Genomic DNA, 21,002 nt, shown 5'->3' with positions numbered 1-21,002 from the left:
TGCTTTATTTTACATAGTAGCTAGGCACACAAGATCGAACAAGAACAAGTCTGAAAGCTTGCGGTGAATAAATTCAAATTAAGAGTGTGCACTTACAACACTGAGTTACAGTGTTAATTAGCGTGTTTTTTTTACTGAACAAATAGAAATCATTACGCACGTGGGATAGACCTTCACTCGTGAAGATATCTCTAAACAGTCTAAATTTTACATGAAATCTGTATGCTTATGTCGTCATGCGAATAAATAAATAAAACGATCTACTTAGCAAGGTTTGTAGGTAGTGTTATTTATACTGAGCTGGGGGCAAACGCAGCAGATAAAATGTCTTGAGCTCATTTAACGGTCTCCCATCAGCAACAACGTTGCTGCTCTTGGTGGCGTAGTGCATCGATGAGAAGCTAATAGCACCCCGTCCGTGGGGAGTGGAGGAGATGGAGTACGAAAAGTGGAGTTTTTACGCGTACGTCGGCTATCTGATCCCCTGTGGCGCACATCGTCATGTCTTGCTGTTGGTAACGCTTAAGTGAGGCGGTCTCGTTTCGAGAGACGCCGCAGACTCCTTCCCCCACTGCGACGAGGAACGTAGTAAACTTTGGTAAGAGCAGATTATCTTGCGCCTGTATCGTCTATTCTAGATGACATGCGGCATGGAGAGTTCATTTCGCGTTTTTAATACCGAAAAATGTACGCCTAAAATTAAATGTCTACGGAAAGACCCCTAGGATACGCTAATCTTTCGTTATAGCCCGCTTGGGACCATCGACTTCATTTTTTGTATTTTTTTACAGTGTAATAAAATTTCCTTGAGACTAGAAAAAATGTATTTAGAGCATAACAACATGAAAAGTTGCCAATTTTATCTTGCCACATTGTAGAAATTATCGGTTTAAACAGCAACGATGGGTTCCACACGGAAGAAATGAGTAAAATAGGGTAGACTTAAGTTTAACAATATAGAATGGTGAATATAAGATAAAGCTCATACTCGGAACTATACGGCGGTTTCAATAATTGTAGCAGGTGGTTAAGGTCGTCATCGTGTATTTGGTTCACTTTTACTAAAACCACAAATAGCACTTTTGACGTGACGTGCGCGTAACGTAATAGTCGGATGGCCATGATCGGCACTAGGTAGGCAACACAATATAGACGAATTATAATCATAGTAGAACATCCAGTAGTATTCATTGTTGCTATTGTTGCTGTTGTTGTTGCTGCTGTTGTTGTTGAAGTTTTTCATGATGATTTCTTCCTACCGGAATTTCGTGGAGCGAAACAATGAGTTAGCAATCCGTTTTTGGCTCACGTACGAGCAACTAACGTGTGTCATTTTCACCTTTTAATAGCCGGGAATTATTAAGATGACACTCGAGCAAGCACACACAACGGGAAAACGCAGATTAGTTATCTAAAAGAAATTGGAGTGGCAAGAAATCGTTTCTTTTTTCTTTTTTTTTTTATTGCCCGTTATACTTTCCGCTTGAAGAAATATTGAGACAGCGAGTGTTGGTAAGCCAGTTCTCACGTACTCGACGGTGGCAACTGTTACTACAACGACTGACAAATGCGACGATGCTAGTGCTAACGACGCCGACTTGCCTTGCCAATGAAGACCCAGTTTCAGCCGCAGTAAGTCATCGAGCGAGGTCTATTCATACCACAACAACAAACAGGGCATGAAATATCAAATGGCCAGCAACATTGAGAGCATTGTAGATGGGTCATTACCTGTCCCAGTTTTTCCATATAATGATACTTGCTTAGCTAATAGCGGATTAGAACGAATACACGTACTTTTGTAATAACGTCATTCTTACTATCGACAAGTGCCGACCCAGCAATCGGAGTTGAAGTTTGTCGATAGTGGATTTCGTATGTAACCAATTTGATTCTAAATATATCAAGTTAAATCAATTTTCTGCCAAAGTCAAATCAGTTGTATTTTGTGCTCGTTTTCTGTTTCGACAGGTCTTCATTGCGTTCCGAAAATTCTAGTTCACGTACCACATTGGGGGCAAAGGATGTGTGCGGGCGAGGAAATAGAGAGAATTCATTGTAGCTTTCCACAGTTGGCCAGTGTCAAAAAAGATTGCATTGAAGTGATTTAGTCAAACGAACCTACGTAAGCAAAGATGACAACGAACGACGGTCTCGTGTAGATTTTAGAGATTATTTTGAAACACTGGATGACGTTTAGTGGCTGTTCTGCTGTTGTTTTTGAGGATAATGATACACAGCAACGCTGGGATGCGCAAAGCTTTCCAGTATCGACCTTTCTGCTAGAACTGTCAATAGGCACTATTAGCGGTCGAGCGGATAGCATCTTCAGTTATACATTCAGACTGGGAAGCACTGGCGCCTCCATCAGTAGGAGGCTGGTAATATAGAGAGGGTAGCGTTGCCGGGTCAAACATGGTCAACCCCTAAGTGGCCTTTTCCCTATTCTTAACTAAAGTGCTCTCCAGGATTTCCACGAAGATCAATGCAGGAAGCTCTTATATATCCCGAAGATCGTTTTACATTCGGCTATCAATCTTGATTGATGAGCACGATTAGATACGTGTGTGTGTGTGCCTTACCTGGTAATATGTGGGCATAGATATGTGCATATATGTGGTACATCCTACCAAAATAAGCTCGGCTTTCCGCCATAATAACAACAGGGACATTGCAACATATCAAGCTGGTGACATCGTTGTTCCCAAAGCTGAACAACTTACAGGGAATATTCGATCGATAATACTAAAACGAAAAATAATAGTAACTATTACTATTTTAAGAAGTCGAAATAATTATACGTTCTTGCAGTTCTCTACTATATATCTCTTTCTCGTAACGGCCCTAGCAAGTGATGGTTGTGACTCAAGACCGACTTATTGACGCAGCGAAAATGCATAGTGAATGACTAAAGCTGATTCGTGTAAATCTGTCAGCTTTGATAAGTAGAAAAATTTTTTTATCATCATTTTTACATATCCATGTTTAAGAGGAAAGATGTTCTATGTTATTGGCCGGTCGAAAAGTTGCAAAAATTCGTTTACAGCAACCCGATTGGAAATGCACCTTGCGTTACTATAATGTGACGTTGTGTAACCGCTGAAAATTTTAATCACTCATATTTTTATCGGCGCTTCCTTCTAACATGATAAAATGGTTTTTTAGACGTCATCGAATATTGATAAAACTGTATACTTCGATCCTGTGCGTACGTCTGCGATATCTGCGCGTAAGTTCAATTTACGGACCTGAACCGTAACATGTGCCGTTAGGAGAAGGTGCGGGAAGAGTCTGAAATGTTCATCCTCTTGCATCGTCTTACATGACGTTTTATCTTAATTAATAAGCTTCCTGCATTACCCCTTTATGCCGTTGTTTATTTCTCGCCATCCTTCGAGGAAGTAGGCTGCGCGCATTATTCGAAGGCCATGCTCTTAGCGGCTGTTGTTGTGGTCCGTTAGTTCCTATTCTCGACTCGTAATAGCAGTTGTAATACTCAAACATTCCGTCACGAAACATTCGAGCCTGCAACGATCACCAGGATGAGACTGGGGGGTTAGGTAGCAATCTAATCGCGGATAGGATCACGTTGCTACTAGATGCCGAGAGTCGATCATCGACAATAATCAACGTATCTGTCTATCAGATACGCACACACACACACACACACACACACACACACACACACACACACACACACACACACACACACACACACACACACACACACACACACACACACACACACACACACACACACACACACACACACACACACACACACACACACACACACACACATGCACGCACGCACGCACGCACGCACGCACGCCCGCCCGCCCGCCCAGGCTATCTGTCCTTTCTCCCGGGCTTCCTCCTTTTTACTCTTTAACGTCTACCCATTCATGTACGATCATTTCGAGATCCAGCGAAGCAAGCGCTGCCATAGTTATTAACAAAATTGACCGACAATGATCCCGTCGCTGTGTACGACAACGTTGGCAACCATTACGCTTACGATTATCTGGATCATTACGGTCTCCGCGTTAGCTACTTCGTGCTTCTTCAATTACTCTCTGGTTCCATAGGAGACGACGATTAAATAGGCGTTCGTATGTATCGGATCATTTCCACCGTATGAGAAACAATAACACAGCGGCAGCATCAGCTGTTGCTGTGGCATCTTCGTCCACTCTATGAGGGAACTACTCGACATCGTTCCTTTTCCGGCTTGTGTTTACTGTAGCTAGCCGGCCGGTCGGCCCGCCCGCGGCCAGCATTTGGCACAAGCCGTTCTGCCGTCAGTGACTACAGCGCACTCGATGCCTGCTTGTGCACTAGACGTTGACTGTATAAAGGAACAACACCAACCCATTTTTCTTTTACCCTGAGACAACAGGAAACGAGGGATTGCTTCAGACGTTCACAATTGTGGCGAAGCAGCGAAAAGCTACACATGCGGCATAGAATGACGAACAGAACAGCCGACTACAAAGAAGACAACATAGGCTCCATATTCACGAGCGTACTTCAGTGGGTGAATGAATCGGATACGCGCCACCGACCAATGCGGGCCGTGCTGATATGTGAAGTCGAGACGGTGGTAAACAAACATCAGCTCGAATACGACGACGGCGGCGGCGGCGGCGGCGGCGGCCTCGACTGGGGGTGACCATCGAAAGGAAGAAAGAAGAGAATAGCTGCATCGTTTTAAAACACAGCGCCAGAGACTCTGATAAAATAAAATTGGCTGGCTGGTTTTCGATAAGCGGAAACGTTGAGGAAAAGGGATGGGGCGCTGGCTGCACGGTGGGCAGCGATAAACCAACGAATCGATCGATTGATGATGAACGTGTAATCGGATAGTAAAGGAAAGAACGCGTGCCCGCCTGAATCACTTGCCGCATATCTTTCACGTTGTTTAAGTTCAAGTTAAGCACAAAGTTAAAAGAAGACCCGTTGGCCGCGATAACATCCTAATGCGACTACGGCGGGCCTTCGTAACCACGTTTCACTTATGCATATTGAAGAAGATGATGTCGTAACTAAATGAATAGTGGGCTTCATAAGAACGTGTAGTTTGACGTAAGATTTGATCGAACGAGTACGGCTGATGATATAGTTTCATGCTTATAGTTCTTACAATTAGCCTTTGCATTTTGTATACACGTGACATGCTTTCTGGGTAGTAGGATACGTCTCCAATCGAGGTCTCATTCAGATATAAGGGAAAGTTTGGCTTCTTATAACCATTTACGGATACTAAGTAATTCTAGGAGAATGTAATTTTTATTGAGAATACCCGTAAAACGCGTAAACTCTACAAATGTTTTTGTTTATTTTGAAAATACAAAAAAACTCTATTTACTTATTGTAGCTAAGGGATTTATATTTTAGCGTCTCACTTTATACTCGACTAAATGAAAGAACATAACTTTCCTCATTTGCGCAAATTTTGTAGTTTTTATCTATCGTCAATGCGATTTGAGACAGCGACCTTTACAAACGTTTGAGCCGTCGCGTAAACGATAAATCTCTTGATTTTTATACTATTTTGACACTATACAAAATCTTTTTTTTTTTTGTCGGGCTGTATAATCTGTGTTTGCGCGGAGCGAAAAAAAACTCGCAGAAATTTTGGCACCAGTTTGCCCCTGCCGTTTGATTCAGGTAGCGATACAACACTATGACCGACATCACGCCGCTGCTGTTGCCGCGGTCACCATCAGCAACATCGTCACGTACGTGATTTGCCCTACGAAAGAAGAAACCTGTAAAGGGCTGGCATTGAATGTCTACTGGACATTAATGAACACTACACGGCATAATCGAACTGTATTTTAGTCACCGTTTGGCGATGGTTGCTTGTAACTCTTACTCAAAGCTGAACCAGGCTAAATTGGTTTCGTCGTCAGCGACGCCGTCGCTAACCAACTCACAGTAAAAGTGACACTCGATCGAATGATCGACCGGCAACGTGTGTCATTTTATGCCCCCTGTGCAATAATGTGGCACGTCATTCTCGCATACAAGCACAACCATAGCCGTAAAAATGTATTATTTTTCTATTGAAAGATCCCTAACTCTGGATTTAGATTTATACGAATAGTATCGATGCAGTTGATCTGTGCATGCAGTAATGAACGGTCGTTTCGAAGAGGACAATATAAATTGCCACTTGAGCCGTTTAGATAGTCTGCTTCACACTTTCCGACCATTTCTCTAGCTTCTAGCAAAGTTTCTCAAAACGAGCCTAAAATTTCATTCCGCTCAAATGTGTAGTGTATTCGAGTGATGTCTGAATCAGTGTACATCTACCAGTATATGTACCGATGGTCTTTATTGAAAAGTCCATTTGTGAACCTCGGAGTGAATATTACTAGTGAGTGGTTTAGGTCTCGAATTAGATCTGTGACCAACAAACATGACTATGGGAAACGATACGCGCAAATACATTTCGTAACAATGTCTATTTTTGTTTACATGCAGTCTTGGAATACTCAACAGAGATATTCAGGATTTATATATATATATATGCTAGAACATTCATTACAGCAGATCCGTGATACATGACAACTACTCGCCTGAGTGTTGACAACGGATGGCTATACGATGCTATAAAGATGTCTGCTACAACGCAGACGAATAATTTCGAAATTTGTCTACATATATATATATATATATATATATATATATATATATATATATGAGTAATAACACTTGTTGGAATTACGATTTTAGACATTACAAGGTAAGCCAATTGCTACAAACATCAGGAAGGGACAGCTGGATAGTTTTTTTATTGCTTTCTTACAAATACAAAAACATAGTAGGCTATGTAACCTAACTGTGTGTTAATTGTGGTTTTTTCGACATTCGATCATTGAGCGTAAAGTTCCACGCTTACCTATTGCGCAAACGGTGCAAGACGTTGGCGAGTATAGTTAAAATATATTCTTACCATAACGAAATATTTTTTCTAACGCAACTGTTAGAAATAAATGGCTATCATTTACTATCGTACTGAGCGTTTAGCCAACAAAGTTCAAGTCGAAAGTAATAACAACGACAAAACCTTGCCTGCTCTACCGCGCTCGTATTGCTCAAGCTAACTCGTCGTAACGAAAACTGTGGCTCCAACGAAAAGTCGTTTTTCTATACTCACACAATATAATGAGCAATTTTCAGTCAGTGATTAGCGTGTCACGCGTTTTATTCATTCAGCCATGTAAAATTCTATTTGTATGTAATAGTTGACACGCTGGATCACAGCCATCATACTTGAGATTTGTTCATTCAACGTCTTACTGCAACGATCAGAACGAGTACGACCACTTAAAGTAGTAGGGGGTTCGAAACAAAGCTGACACATGTACTATACTTCCTATAGCAGGACCTCTTTGAGTCTGGCTCAATTACCCAGGTCGTCGCAGTCGCAGACCTGAATATGAACCTGCCATTTGTAATGTCTAACACTGACGCTGGAAACAGAATTCAACATACATGATTTAGATGATTCTTCTGTCGGGTTTGACGGTTTGCACGCCATACTGTCTAGTCATAGCAACGATTCTACTGGCATCGTTTTCGGTTATCTACTTAAGCACCTGAGCTTCTAGTATGAATTCAAGCAGATATGACGCACAACAACTACATATATATTACGTTCCTTGGTATTAAAAATACGGGCCTGTCAATTGTAGTCCTGTGCAACCGGTATGCTCTAGGATGTTGGTTACAAGGTCTTCCCGTTTGGTCACAGGTAAAAAGGCTCGTCGGTACAGCTTAAGTCTTGTCTTCTTGTGATCGTGATAGCCGCGGATTTCAGCACTGACTTAGAACGTCCCATCTCAAATCGTACGACCGCATCTCGAGGCAGCTGGTTGAACAAAGATACTAAATAGTCACTCCAAAGTCGCTTCCGAGGTCCGTCGGGCGTACAGGTAATTCTGCCATAGATGTTTTTATTACAATCTTCGCAGAGAAAGCGTCACTTTGTTACTTTTTTCTTTTTTTGTGTAGAAATACTACCCATGAGGGAGTAAACATCTGCACCAACACGTGCCAATCAGGGTCGACCTGCAAGGTGCCGGAAGACCTGCATTTGAATCCTGATACAAACCTCTGGCTCAACGACTGGACACCGAAAAGCCGTTGGAACGTGCCGACAAAATAATTTCGGCACCAGGTATGACGTATCACTCAGTCAATGAGTATTAAGTGTACAGTACGCCCGGCTCAGCTGAGCAGACCTAGGTCGTGGTTTAATGCTACCTGGCGTAAAATCTTTTTTGGACTTATGGAAAAAGAGTGCGTGCTCCAAGTTTCTCTCTTACCCTCTGCCAAAGGAGCTAAGCAAATTCCTAAAACGGATAAGCACTTGATTCACGGAGAGCAATATGGATTTAGGAAGGAGTGCTCAACGGCTGCAGGATTCACAACTCTCCTGGCGGATGTTAAGCAACCAACTAGGGTCCCTCAAAAGTTCACATATGCCGTCATTGCAATTTTCAAATCATTTCATTATGTGCCTAAAGACGCGGTACTAAGAATTCTTGATACGGTAAAAGGTACTGTAAATAGGCTTGGTTTGATGGCGGCGATGTTTTAAGAAAGCAAGTTTATAATCGACAACGGGCTTTCTAGATTGCTACCATTTCTCTTAAACCACTGGACTAGCAAAAAGAAACAATGCAAAGCCCTCTTCTTTTTGTCTTTGCTGATAAGGGACCGGCCCGAAATGATTGGTGGGCCCACGAATCTTATAGAAATGCTCCTATATGCAGCCGACGTAGATGTTTACGAAAATAGCATGTTCCAGACACATCGAGCCCTTGCTAGGCTACAGACAGCTGTTACGGAGCTCGGTTCAATGGTGAGCTTCACAATGACGGAAACGATGAAGTTTAAGACGGGAAAGGGCGAACGCTAGCTCAAGATGCTCTATTCGATTGGGCATGCTCCCAAAATATATTAACAAGTTCCGATACCTAAAGCTACAGTACGACGGCCGGCGATTCATGTCGCACGCGGCGGCAGCCACCATATATAATCTGAGGGCATAGCATCGACGTAATAAGGCAGTCTTTGATTGTCGACAACACTGAATCGGCTAGAGAAGTCGTTGTTGAAACATGCGTTCGAGCTGCACTATTCAGCATGAAGTAGACTCCTTGGCTTTTTCGTCAGAATGTTCTTTTCGTACACCTTTCGTTCATTTCCCTGTTCACGAAAAACCTCAAAAACTGCAAATGGAATTTCATAGAAACTGACGTCAGTTCTCTCAGCGCAGGAGCAATAAGGAATGATACGTGGAAGGAGTACCTGTTCGGATCGTCATGTTGCCACACGATTTCCGGTCCATGGCTTCTATTACGTGTTGTATACCCCATCGAGCTTTCACAGTCTGTTTAGAACCGCCTATGTTCAAAATATGGATAAAACCTGCGATAAGTGTCATGCGCCACATACCTCTACATTTTCCCTGGAAAACTTTACACAATGACGATGCTATATTGTAATATCGTGAGATCGTTTGTGAAATATTGCGAGGTCCATACAGTCCGGTACCGTCCTAAGTATGTGCGTGAATATGATTATATATGTATGTACTATGATCTAGCAAAGGACCATTTTCGGACATTTAGCATACTAAGGTCTTCTGGCAGACGTTCTGCTATTGTATGAATATTATTCGATGAAATGCTATCTTCAGTTCGGAAGGCAGCAAAGGAAGATAAGCTGATAATGATTGATCAACTTTCGAATAAAATTTTCGGCTGGCGAGGAAGATTTCGGCTGGTTATCTCTTTTTGAATGACGATTTGACCTAATTCATCAGCTCGATCATGAGCTCGGCAAACAACGTGTGCGTCATAACAATCTCACCGAACTGAGAATCTGTTAACCAAATGCTAGGCATTGACAAGTTGACTGCTTAAAAAAAGGAATGATGGGATGGAATTATGAACGCGACACGTCGGTTCTATCACACATTATAATAAAACTTCTTTTTCTCTTTGCGTTTATGTAATGTAGGCTACGATCAATAAGGACGTCAGGGACTTCGGGGAGTGAATCCTCGGGTTTAAGTTTGCAAAACCTAAAATGTTTCTTTTATTTATGAAGTTGATGGGTCAAACCGCTCCAGAATTGAATGAAAGCTTTTATGCTGATTTACGATCCACGCTGCCTTCCATTAAATTTGTTAAATTAACGGGACACTCAAATATATTTAGGAGATATTCTATATTTCTCTTTCTGTTATTATTTTGTATGAAAATATACTTGGGTAATACAAGAAAAGGCTAGCAACGATGCTCTTTAATTTTCATGTGGTTGTTATGTGTTGAGATGTCGGTTCTTCAAACAAAACATTATAAATAAACCCTTTTGCGTCACAAGCTCGTTATATCGCATCTTCACAGCAGCCAGCACGCGATATGCTATGAGGGCGTTGCTATAGTGAGCATTATATACTCGTTGGCTATTTTTGGGTCGTTTTCTATAGACGATAGGCATTTTTGGTGTTTGATAGATGGTCGTTGGGTTTCTATTGATATGAGCTTACTGATAACAATGAAATAGTAATGATAATCATAAGGAATACAGAGGGTTCCCAAGTCAATGTACATATGCAGCAATGGCAGCAATATCAGCGCCGTCAGCAAAAGCAGTGTCGGTAAAACCAAATGTAAAACTCCGACGTGGTACTACTACAGGACAAATATGTACTTCTTTTCAATATGGTCAATGGCATTATCGCCACCACCACCATTATCATCGTAAACAACAATCGGTATATTGTTACTACTATTTAAAAACGACAGACAACGGCACTCGATTTTATTTCGTTGTGGTAATGGTACCACCTCGACCGGAATGAAGTTGGTCTGCAACTATATCCAATAAAACGAGTCTGCGATCAGACGGTCGCTACGAGTACTTAATTTAACAAGTGACAACCAGCATGGACTGCCAAAGAATCGGTATCAAGTCATCAAAGCGTAACAGATCCGTCAGATCGCTTTTTGCTACAGCCCTACCTGTCTCCCTGCTTGTCCTATTTTTCCACCGCAGACACACTACACTAAGTCGTATGGTTACGATTAGAACTATCGCTCTAACTAAAATGCCTCAAGTTATCGGACATAAGTCCAATTAGATATTGTTTCAGACGGCTGATTTATTCCAGCACAAAACGAAGCCCGTTTACGTTCGGTTTCAAACTTGCACCTTCTTATCATGAATCCCTAAGTTTTATAGACGGACACGTTGCTACTGCGTCTGTGCACTAAGACAGTACAACTACTGTTATTATCACTAAAGCCGCTATTTAGTACCAGGATTTTTATGGCGCTACGGCTAACGTCGCTATTGTTGTCGGTATTTTGATCGTCGTCGCATTACGCTCGTTCATTCATTTACGCGATCCGCGAAGCGGCTGAGCGATGGTTCATTCGTTCGCTCGCTCGACTAACGAGCTGGCGGTCGGGTGGCTGGCTGATTGACGGCCTCAGAGTGTCACTCGCTGTCTTTCGCTTCTGCTGCTGGGGGCATTGTGTGGTGCGTTCGGCGCACGCTTGCGCTGCCTAAATTGTCCGGCTAAACCGAATAGAAATGTTGCAGAAATACACCATAGCTAGTAACGTTGTCCCTAATACTACTACTATGACCATTATTACCGCTGAACGTATTATTATTTTGATTATCTCTAGTCTTAATCTGCTACTGCTGCCTACATCTAATAATACAAGCAGCAGCTGGAGCGGCGACAGTTGAAGCCAGCCACAGTTCTGGTCGTCGTCATTGTTGTTGTTATTAACGACCACGTGGCGAGTGACGGCATTTGTGTCTGTGAATGGATATGTATGTGGATTTGTTTGTACGGCTGTTGAGAAGGCAGAAGTAGAAACGGAGCCGCGTAGGGCGGTAAAATCTGATGAATGAACGAACCAGCAAACGAACGAATGAAGAAGCGAGTAAAGGACAACAAGGGCGGCGACACGTAGTCGCCATACACACGCTACCACTACCGCCGCCGCCGCCGCCGTCGAGTAGTGATATTATCAAGTCAAGCCCCCGGCGGTGGCGGGGGAGGCGGCTGCTGGTTGTGTCACTGTGGCGACGGTGTTGTTCACAGCACGCGTCGCCGGAACAGGCCGATCTAAGTGGCCGAGACAGTCGGCCGTACAGGCGGGCGGGTGCTCGCTGCTCATTAGACCCCTTCAGTTCAGCTAGCCATATTCGGCCGTTGATAACCATTTACCGTAGAGAAGAGGAGAACGGGGAGGAGAGGAAGTGGGAAAGAGCAGGGAAACATGGAGACAGGCCGCTGTCATTTTTATGTGCTGCTCCCGGCAGCAGTGTCTCAGTGATCGTCGATTTGACTGAATGGAAACATGTTTATTGTGATATCGCCATATGACGCGGTACTACGTTAAGGCTGCCACGCGGCAAGGTGAAATGGCCCTCTGCAGTAGTAGTAGTAGTAGTAGTAAAGGTGCATAGGTGGGTAAGGAAACACCTGCTGCAGTGAGAAGGGCGGGGGATTGAGCTGTCGTTGTCATAAAGACTGCAGACACACGACACGGAGCTGCTATTCGTAGTCTACATCTATCTCTGTGTGTACCAAAAGACGAAACGCTAAAGCGGCGTCAAAGACACAGAAATTTCTCTAGCTGGTTGACTTCGATACATAGAAGCAAAAACATTCTTCTTCGCCAAAAGGTGGTTATAATGACCGCGTACGATGCAAGCATTGCTAGGATAATATACAGGTACCTCTATGTAATCATTACGCGGTTACTCCTGAATGGATGGGTGACACAGCAAGACCGAACCCAATATACCTCTGTACGAAATACGAATGGATGATGGCCACGTAAAACTACGCAACATTCGTCGGCATTGGCTAAAAAACTAAGCGGGCCGTCAATCGACCCGGCCAACCGTCGGTTTCCTGTCCGCCACCGGCGAAGATTATCACCACCCAGTATTCATCGCTTCCCCTGCGACCAGATTTGAAACAGCAGATCATGAAAACGCGTGTAAATCTATATGAGGAGCAGGCAAAAGAACAAACTTATACTCCCTATTGGCTGCTGCATAGACCACATCAGTGGCAATGGCAGTGTCTGTCGTCAGCCCCATAACAACGACATGTCTTACTGCCGCCGTTGCGATGAGGGTAAGGACTGGCAACAGTTGCTGGTTTTCTACCGAAATCTGTCGTCTCCATCGCTATTACGATCTTCTCTTTCCAGCTGAATCATGCACGAACAATCATATTATTATATCTCTTCTATTTAGCGAGTATGGTAAAAGGGGATTGTCATTCATCTCACGTTTAGAGCAAATCGCGATGGCAGCTGATAAATTATACATAGGTAACTTCGTGTGTGTGTATCTGTCTTTATAAAGAATAACATCTACAGACGTCGTCTTAACATGGACAAGCAGCAATAAGATTCTAGTTATTCCCGAAATGACATTTCAGATACGGAACATTTTCAGGCTCGCTGGCATGCGGATCTGTGAGAAAATACGAAACGTATATTTTTATGAAATTATTTCGCAATGGCAGCTGATTGAATGAACTAGGCTTCTAAGAAGCACGCACAATAAGTTTGATAACTTGAGAACTGTCGTTGTACTGGAACACTGCAAGTTTGCTAAACTACAAGGTAATGTCAAAAATTCGGAAATGGCAGTTTTTTTTTTCATCTAAATTACCTTATTATATTGTCGTTTTTTGTAATCCAGTTGGGCCTCCGTACTGTGATCGAAAATTACGACCAACACCATTATTTTGATTGGCCAACTTGACTAGATTAATGGTAAAAGCAACTTACCTTTTAAAGTTTTGCATCTTGGATATGTACATACCAATGCACCGTCTATAAGAGATTATTTAGTATCGTAGTGAGATGGCTGCGAAGCGAGATTGGTGTCATTGGCGTTGGCTACCATTTATGTGTATATGCTAGTTAACACTTCGTCGAAGGTTGTGAGCTCTCACCTCACGTTCTTCGACCTTAACCTTCACGAAGTATCTAGCTAGGTATTTGTTTTTTTGCCACTAAACACAGCAGTGTATAGTACCTAGTTGACCATTTATTTACAAATGAAGTGCCGAAAAGGTTGCTTCTGCGAGCCTGTGGTCGTGGTCATCCTGGGACTCCACCGTAAGGTGACGCAAACACGATGAGATTTTTTGTCGAAGATACGCGCGCACAAACTGGGCTCACAAATCGTGGCTATAGTCTTTTAAGCAGTTAGTTAGTTCATTCATACCTGCAATGATAAACCCTATCCGGTTAATTACAGTGCGCATCTATAACTTGCAAGACTCTCCACAAGAATGCCTATGCGATAATGAAGCGCTCCTTTCAGGCAATTTTTTTTTAATGTTTTTGATCATTAGCGAGGCGATGAGACTACCAACTGAAAATGCGTTATTAAAACTCGACCGTTTTTTCAATCGTGTTCCCAGTGTTTAGCCTTCCAGATATTGTGACGAATGCAGTGTTATTATTACATAGAGCATGAGAACTTCAACAAACGCAACGGAACGGGCATACCATAAGCGGTTTCTACTGAATACTGAACAAGTTAGCACCAAAGCAGTTGCTAAACGATAGCGACAGGCAGCAATTAGAATGCCGATAACATTTTCAGAATCTGATCGACAATTACAACAAAAACCACACAATAACAGTAATAACTCCTTAAGACTGCCCACCGTTTAGGGGCATCCGTTATTAATGACGTACACTGAGATTGTCATTTAAGCCTACTGGCAAACTGAGCTCAGTGTGCGATCACAGGGTCACCCGCATGCAACCCTTTGGTCCAGCGGATGTTTCCTCTCTACATAGTGCATCTCTGGCAAAGTTCTTTAGGCAAATAAATAAAAGATACTACTTCACGCAGTAAGTACTCGAAGGTAGTGATCGGAGCACGTGGCCGCACTCGCACAGGTCGTATACACGCGATGAAGACGAACCTCTCTTCGCGAAGGCTGCTTCTATGACTGAACAGATGTTTCAGAGAGAGGGAACGCAGCGCAGGCTTCAATGTGTGTAGGTTAAACTAATGTCTGATGGCGTTCGGCGAAAAATCATTACACAGCTTTCATCGGGAGATAATTATTTTTCAATTTACGATAAATGAGGTCCAAATCTCTGGCTGGTAAGGTTCATCGCGTTTATTTTCCATAGGCACTCAGCAAATTGAGTCTCAGCTTATGAACGTGAATTGGTATTACTTAGATAACGATATCTGTTAAAACCAGTTATTTGAATCAGTCTAGTTGCTCGAGTCAGAATATGGAGGATTTCTGCCTTCAGGAAGACAAAATAACATGTGGTTATTATCCAAAACATACTAGATTCCTTAATGAAGTTTGTTTAGAACTCGTGTTTCTATATCAAATATAAACACCAATAAAAGGGCTCTAGAGTTTAAGTTGGACCTTGAATTGCACTTACACGTGAAATTAGTGAGGAAGATCTTCCGTAACGCAACAGACTTTCCTTCAAATGAATATTTCAATTTATTCCGTTGTGACAATTATTCGGTTTCATTTTAGATGAGCCGTGGAAAGACCTAAAACACAGTGTCTTCGTGACTAATCTTTTAGATTAGTACGCTATATTCAGGTATCGAGAGGAACAGCATGTTGGATCCGTACACAAAAATACACTTAAGTGTTATCACAAAAGCTGGATTTCTGCCTATTCACTCCTATATACGACAAATTTCTATTCGTTAGGCCACTGATGCTATTATCGCCGAGATCTTTTTACATCCTGCATTTACGTTTCTATATTGAAACTATTGTTAAATAAGCTAAATTTGTGTCTTTCTTCCGCTTCCTTTAGTTTTTTTTTGTACCTTTTGCCAACAAAAGAAAGATTCGTCGAGGCCTTAATCAGGAGGCTAAATAGAAGGAAAGCCTTAGCAATGTGGCACTTTCATAAGCCATTTTGGCTAGGAGGCGTAATAATCTTATGGAATCGAAACTCGCAGACCCAGCTCCCGTACTTGATAGGCGGAATTAAATCTGATTCTGCTCTGATACCAGCGATTTAGAAATAGTCTCGTATTTCATGCGAATAGAACAATGTCGAATTTATTGTCATCTTTATGGTAAATATTCGCCAAATGGAAATCGTATCGTGGCCATAGCAGTCTGGATTGTATGTGCCTCGGCGGTAGCTCGAAAAGTAAAAACTACAGCAGGGCTTCAAACTGACAGATGCAGTTTATATTGCGAATGTAGCTCATTCATGTCTTATACGCTGAAGGTTAGAATGAAACTAGTCTAATTTTTGCCTTTTAATTGTGATATATACATATATATATATATATATATATATATATCACAAGGATTTTGCATGTGGTTGTATTATATAGGTCTTTTACCTTTGTGTTGAAAATATTCTAAACAAAATCATTCTAAGAAAGATCTGTTTTTCGTCAAAGAGGAAAGTCGATGCGAGTGTACTAATATTTTCTATACGATATAGATGGAAGTAATAAATGAGACGTTAGTACGCTGCTTCATAATTACGAAGAACATCCATTGGGAGGTTCGGCACTTGTCATTTACTGTTCTATCTCTGCCTCCTTCGTCCCTCGTATTCTTCGAGGACAACATGCGTTCGGAAATTGTAATGCCCCGATCTTTTGTTTTATTGTAAAACCAAGTATATTTATTCATAAAGCATCATGTCGGTAAGCAATAGCGTTTGTTGCTAACTTTACCTGTACTAAAACAGTACAGTTTATTGTACGATAATAGTGAAGAAGGACATGTTACAGGTCAATGATGAGGACTGTTGCTGCTGCTGCCAGTAAACACCTAACGGATTATTTTTGATATGTGCGTAACTTGCGACCATTAATTGTGCCTGAGAGTTTTCATCGTCCCGTGTCTTCATTTGAACCCTACCTGTCGTTATCAGTACGTTTGTCTAGCCATTTGCACATTAGTTTGCTCCTCTAATTGAAATGGACGACACTCTAATACTTCAGTGGTTGATTTCGTTTTGAACGCGTCCTTGCGCCTTCTTAAGATCATGGTTTTAAACTAAACCCGCGCTCCATATTAGTCATATTATTATATGCAGAGTATGGCGCTTATACAGTCGAACGTTCAGTTTTGAATCCTTTGAACAAGTGTTCCCGTTATCCTGTTTATCATCATTGTTGTGAGAACTGCTACAATTTCAGACATGTGGGTGCTGTACTTTGGGTGCACCTGGATTTTTCGTAACAAACTCAGTCTGGAAGGAATTGTCATCCGAAGGAATTGTCGACACTGGAATTTTGTAAAGCAGAATGCAATACGGCGTATCTAGCCACAGTAGCTTGAGATCAGGATTAAGAGATCATTTTCACAGACGTACTAAGTAGTGTCTGGAAAGCAGTCATTCCTTGATAATCCTATATGGTGTACATACTACTAAAAATAAAGGCTTTCAATAAGTCAGTGTACAACATAAACACGGGAGCGCCAAAAATAGTTTTCTGCGAACAGCGGTAATCCGAAAATAAAAAAGGGACTGTTATTAGCTCCTAGTCAAAAATCTTCTAGTTTATAATTGTGATATAATCGAGTTTACCATGTTCTCTCCTACCCAATATTTGTAATAATTTGAGGGTTTAATATTTGATGTGCTTAACAGCAACGTGATAGCGTGCATTGTTGAAAATATCACTGGATATTGTACTTTCCGGGATGCGACTAAACCAGACAATCAATCCTTTATAACTTTAATAAACACTTATTTTTGGTAGCTCGGTTATGACCCTTTTGTCGACTGCAACTCGAAACGGGTTGGGGTCATGAGTATGAAACGGACCCCTAGTTCTTCGAAATATACTGTTAACGAGTATTGATTGATGCCTTATTTGGTTTAACTTTTATGAAACGACGAGTACTGCTTTGTGGCCGCAAAGCAACACTGGTAGCTTCTGTTTCCCACCGTGGGAATACAGACCGACGGTCACGGTACCGTTAGTATGATAACGTTTGATTCTGTCTTTGTTGTTAATTTGTCGCTTCTTATTCCCGGTGGGATTCCTTATGTTAAGAGGGTCGCCGCTTCTTCGGTCCGTCCGCTAGGTGGTATATGTCACCACTGTGACAGCCCCGTGTTCCGATAATGCTGATTATTACAACCCGGCTGCTGTTGTTGTGACTTGATGAGAATGGCTAATCAACTATCACGCTACACAGTAACTCGGCGCCATTTGAGTTACTTGGTCGAACGCTCGGTTCCTGCCTTGTTTGAGAGCTTACCACCGTCTGCCCGTCCGTCCGGCTGACTGGATGGATGGCGCTTGTTTACTCGTTAATATATGTACGGCGGTTAATATATATGTGATTAGTACTTAACTGCAAAATAGAAAAGCTAATTAGTACATTGTGAATTTATCTAATAGTTAACCTACTCGCGATTATAATATTTTATCGGAGAGAAAATTCTGTCTTGTAGCGAATGTTTTCTTTATTTAACAAATTTGATTATAATTTTTATTATCCGTACTTAAGAATTTTACGATTTCGTTAAAAACATAGATAAAATCGCCGAAAAACAAATTTGAAAAAAAACCCGCCTTATAGATTTAGGGTTCAAAATAGCTCTAGGTTGTAGGTTATGATAGCACTGACATCGTCGCAAAAATAGAGCATAACCAGCACTCAGTGTATGTGAGATAATGGAAAATTGGAAAGATGAGAAGTTTTGTCGTAGTGCTCCATATGTAGGAAATTGTGGAGACGGATAGTGAACAATAATAGACTATGCCATAGGTGTGTGCGTCTTATCATAAAGCCGACAAACATGTTCAGTCATTCAATTTCAATAAGTGTTTTTAAGCGTTACGTATGCGATTTGGCCTGGAAAAAAAATTATGGAATCAGGGGAGCCAGTTTCAAAGGATTCGAATACGCACTCGTATACGAAACAGGTTTTCGAGACGGAACTGTTAAAACGATAAGAGGCAAAATTAAGCTTCACGCAGTGAAGATTAGCCCACACAGATCCAATTTGCAACATGCAAGTTTGCTTTACGTAGTTGACGACTAGGTGTCAATGTTCAGATGCATCTGTTTGTCTGATAAACTTCGCCAACCGTGCTGTTTATATGATTGTCTCTATAACTAATACACGAATGCTTATTCTATTATCATACAAAAGAGCATAGCACTTCGCCTCATAAGCAGCTCATACTTTTTTCTACGGAGTGGATGAGTTTCCTGTCGACGAAATTTTTTCTGATGTATGTGAAATAAACCATTTAGGTTTCTATGGCAGTTAAAGTCTGATTGCAGAGTCCCAAATAGCTTTATTTTTGTGGACTCTTTGGCATCAATGTATCCCTACTCCGATATCCATAGTACCATCAGATTCGTACTTAAGGCAGAAATGCCTAATACAACAGACCGCCCTTAAAAACGTAGTGAATAGTCAGCAATGTTGACATCTACAAATGAAACAGTTGGCTCTAGAATTAATGGTATAAATCAACTGTTGGCTTCATTGCGTTTACAGTATCATGCAACCAATGCTTATTAATTGCTATATAATAATAATAATGATGCTAATTAATAAACCTACAATCAATTTAACAAATAACTATATCTGTCGCTGAGGGATAACTTGCTTAACTGATGTCCCACTGCTTGCCAGCTATATCAAACGCAAGTTGCTGGCTTATCACACGATTATTACAGGCCCCCAAGTAGGTCTGTGCAGTTTGTTCACGCCTGACGGCAGATGGTAACAGGTTGCGTATAGGAACCAGTTATATCGTGCACTATTTACCAGAATACTGTGTATAATATATATATAATAATGATTGATGGCTGGATTACTGGATTGCCGGACGCTTTAGCTACGCTAACGGAAAGACAGACACCGAGAGTTCAGACAATTTTAGCGATGCCAGCTTAAGCTATTGGCCTCGATTACGGGAAAATTCAAATGAATACGAAAGAATACCAGTGAAACATTTTTACACTTTTAGTTAATACGTCAATATAAAGAAAAAATACTAATTAAATTGTATTGTTTGCATGGGTTCACCTACTTTGTTTGTGGGTGCACGTTTTGCGCGCTCTGCTTCGAACCCTGGCATAAGTGTAAAACAAATTTGGGAATTTTTCTTCATTGAACAGCTTCTCTATACATTCTATGTTCGCCTTGTCTCCTCTCATCAGACGGATCCTCTCTTTGTCTGTTAGAGGATTTTTTAGTGATTCCGATCTCAAGGGGTCATTGCGCTACTACTCAACTGATCAACGCTGCCCACTTCTCTATGCTTGTACGCACCCGGGTATGATTCAGCGTGACGCTGTTGATCAATGGTCCATTTCAGAATCTGCGCTTGATTAGATATGTTCATATCGTTATATTCACTAGTATCCGAGAGTTGTAATCCATGTCCGATTCACTTGACAGAAAATGTCCATCGAACATGTAGATACTACCGGTTAAAACTCTGCCCGTACACAAACAAGCGTTTATTCAATTGTCCTTTGACTTTGCCCTACATAGGGCACAGTTCCATTCGCAACATGTGTCTATCTACTAACAAGCAGCAGCATAACAAGAATCGGTCTCTCTAGGAGTTAACAGGCCAACGGTGGGTGAACAACTTCGATGATTTTAAGTATCCTACTTCTATGAGAACGTAATGCATTCGTTTACGCTATCTATAACTACACAGTGGGCTTAGATACAGGCGCGATATTTCTTTTGGTACAAGTAATACTTTCTGATGTCTTAATGTTATACTTAATCGGGTGAAAAAACAAACCTAAGCCATTGCCAGGCTAATAGACTGAGAAGTACGTGTTACACAATTCAGAAAGTTTGACATCTGTTTTGTACGAAAAGCCGCAGAAGGTACGGGTGTTCAACAAAAATCCGAAGGATGACTAAGTAAGGAAAGTTGTATTATGATTATTATTAAGTGAGACGATATAT

General features: G+C 41.6%; 1 protein-coding gene across 1 annotated transcript in view; it reads right to left on the bottom strand.

Annotated features, from left to right (window-relative positions):
* Positions 1-14,112: 14,112 nt before the first annotated feature.
* LOC111260018 (glutamate-gated chloride channel) overlaps positions 14,113-21,002 on the bottom strand; it is a 23,529-nt gene continuing 16,639 nt past the window's right edge. Inside the window, exon 12 of the mRNA XM_086968114.1 lies at positions 14,113-14,295. Within this exon, the coding sequence (XP_086824240.1) occupies positions 14,290-14,295 (6 nt within the window). The 3' untranslated portion in view covers positions 14,113-14,289. The remainder of the gene's footprint in view (positions 14,296-21,002) is intronic.

The sequence above is a fragment of the Varroa jacobsoni genome, unplaced genomic scaffold (genome assembly GCF_002532875.2).
Source record: "Varroa jacobsoni isolate VJ856 unplaced genomic scaffold, vjacob_1.0 scaffold_391, whole genome shotgun sequence".
Lineage (NCBI taxonomy): Eukaryota > Metazoa > Arthropoda > Arachnida > Mesostigmata > Varroidae > Varroa > Varroa jacobsoni.
Note: the sequence above shows the minus strand (reverse complement) of the source record. Positions and strands in the feature narration are given on the sequence as shown.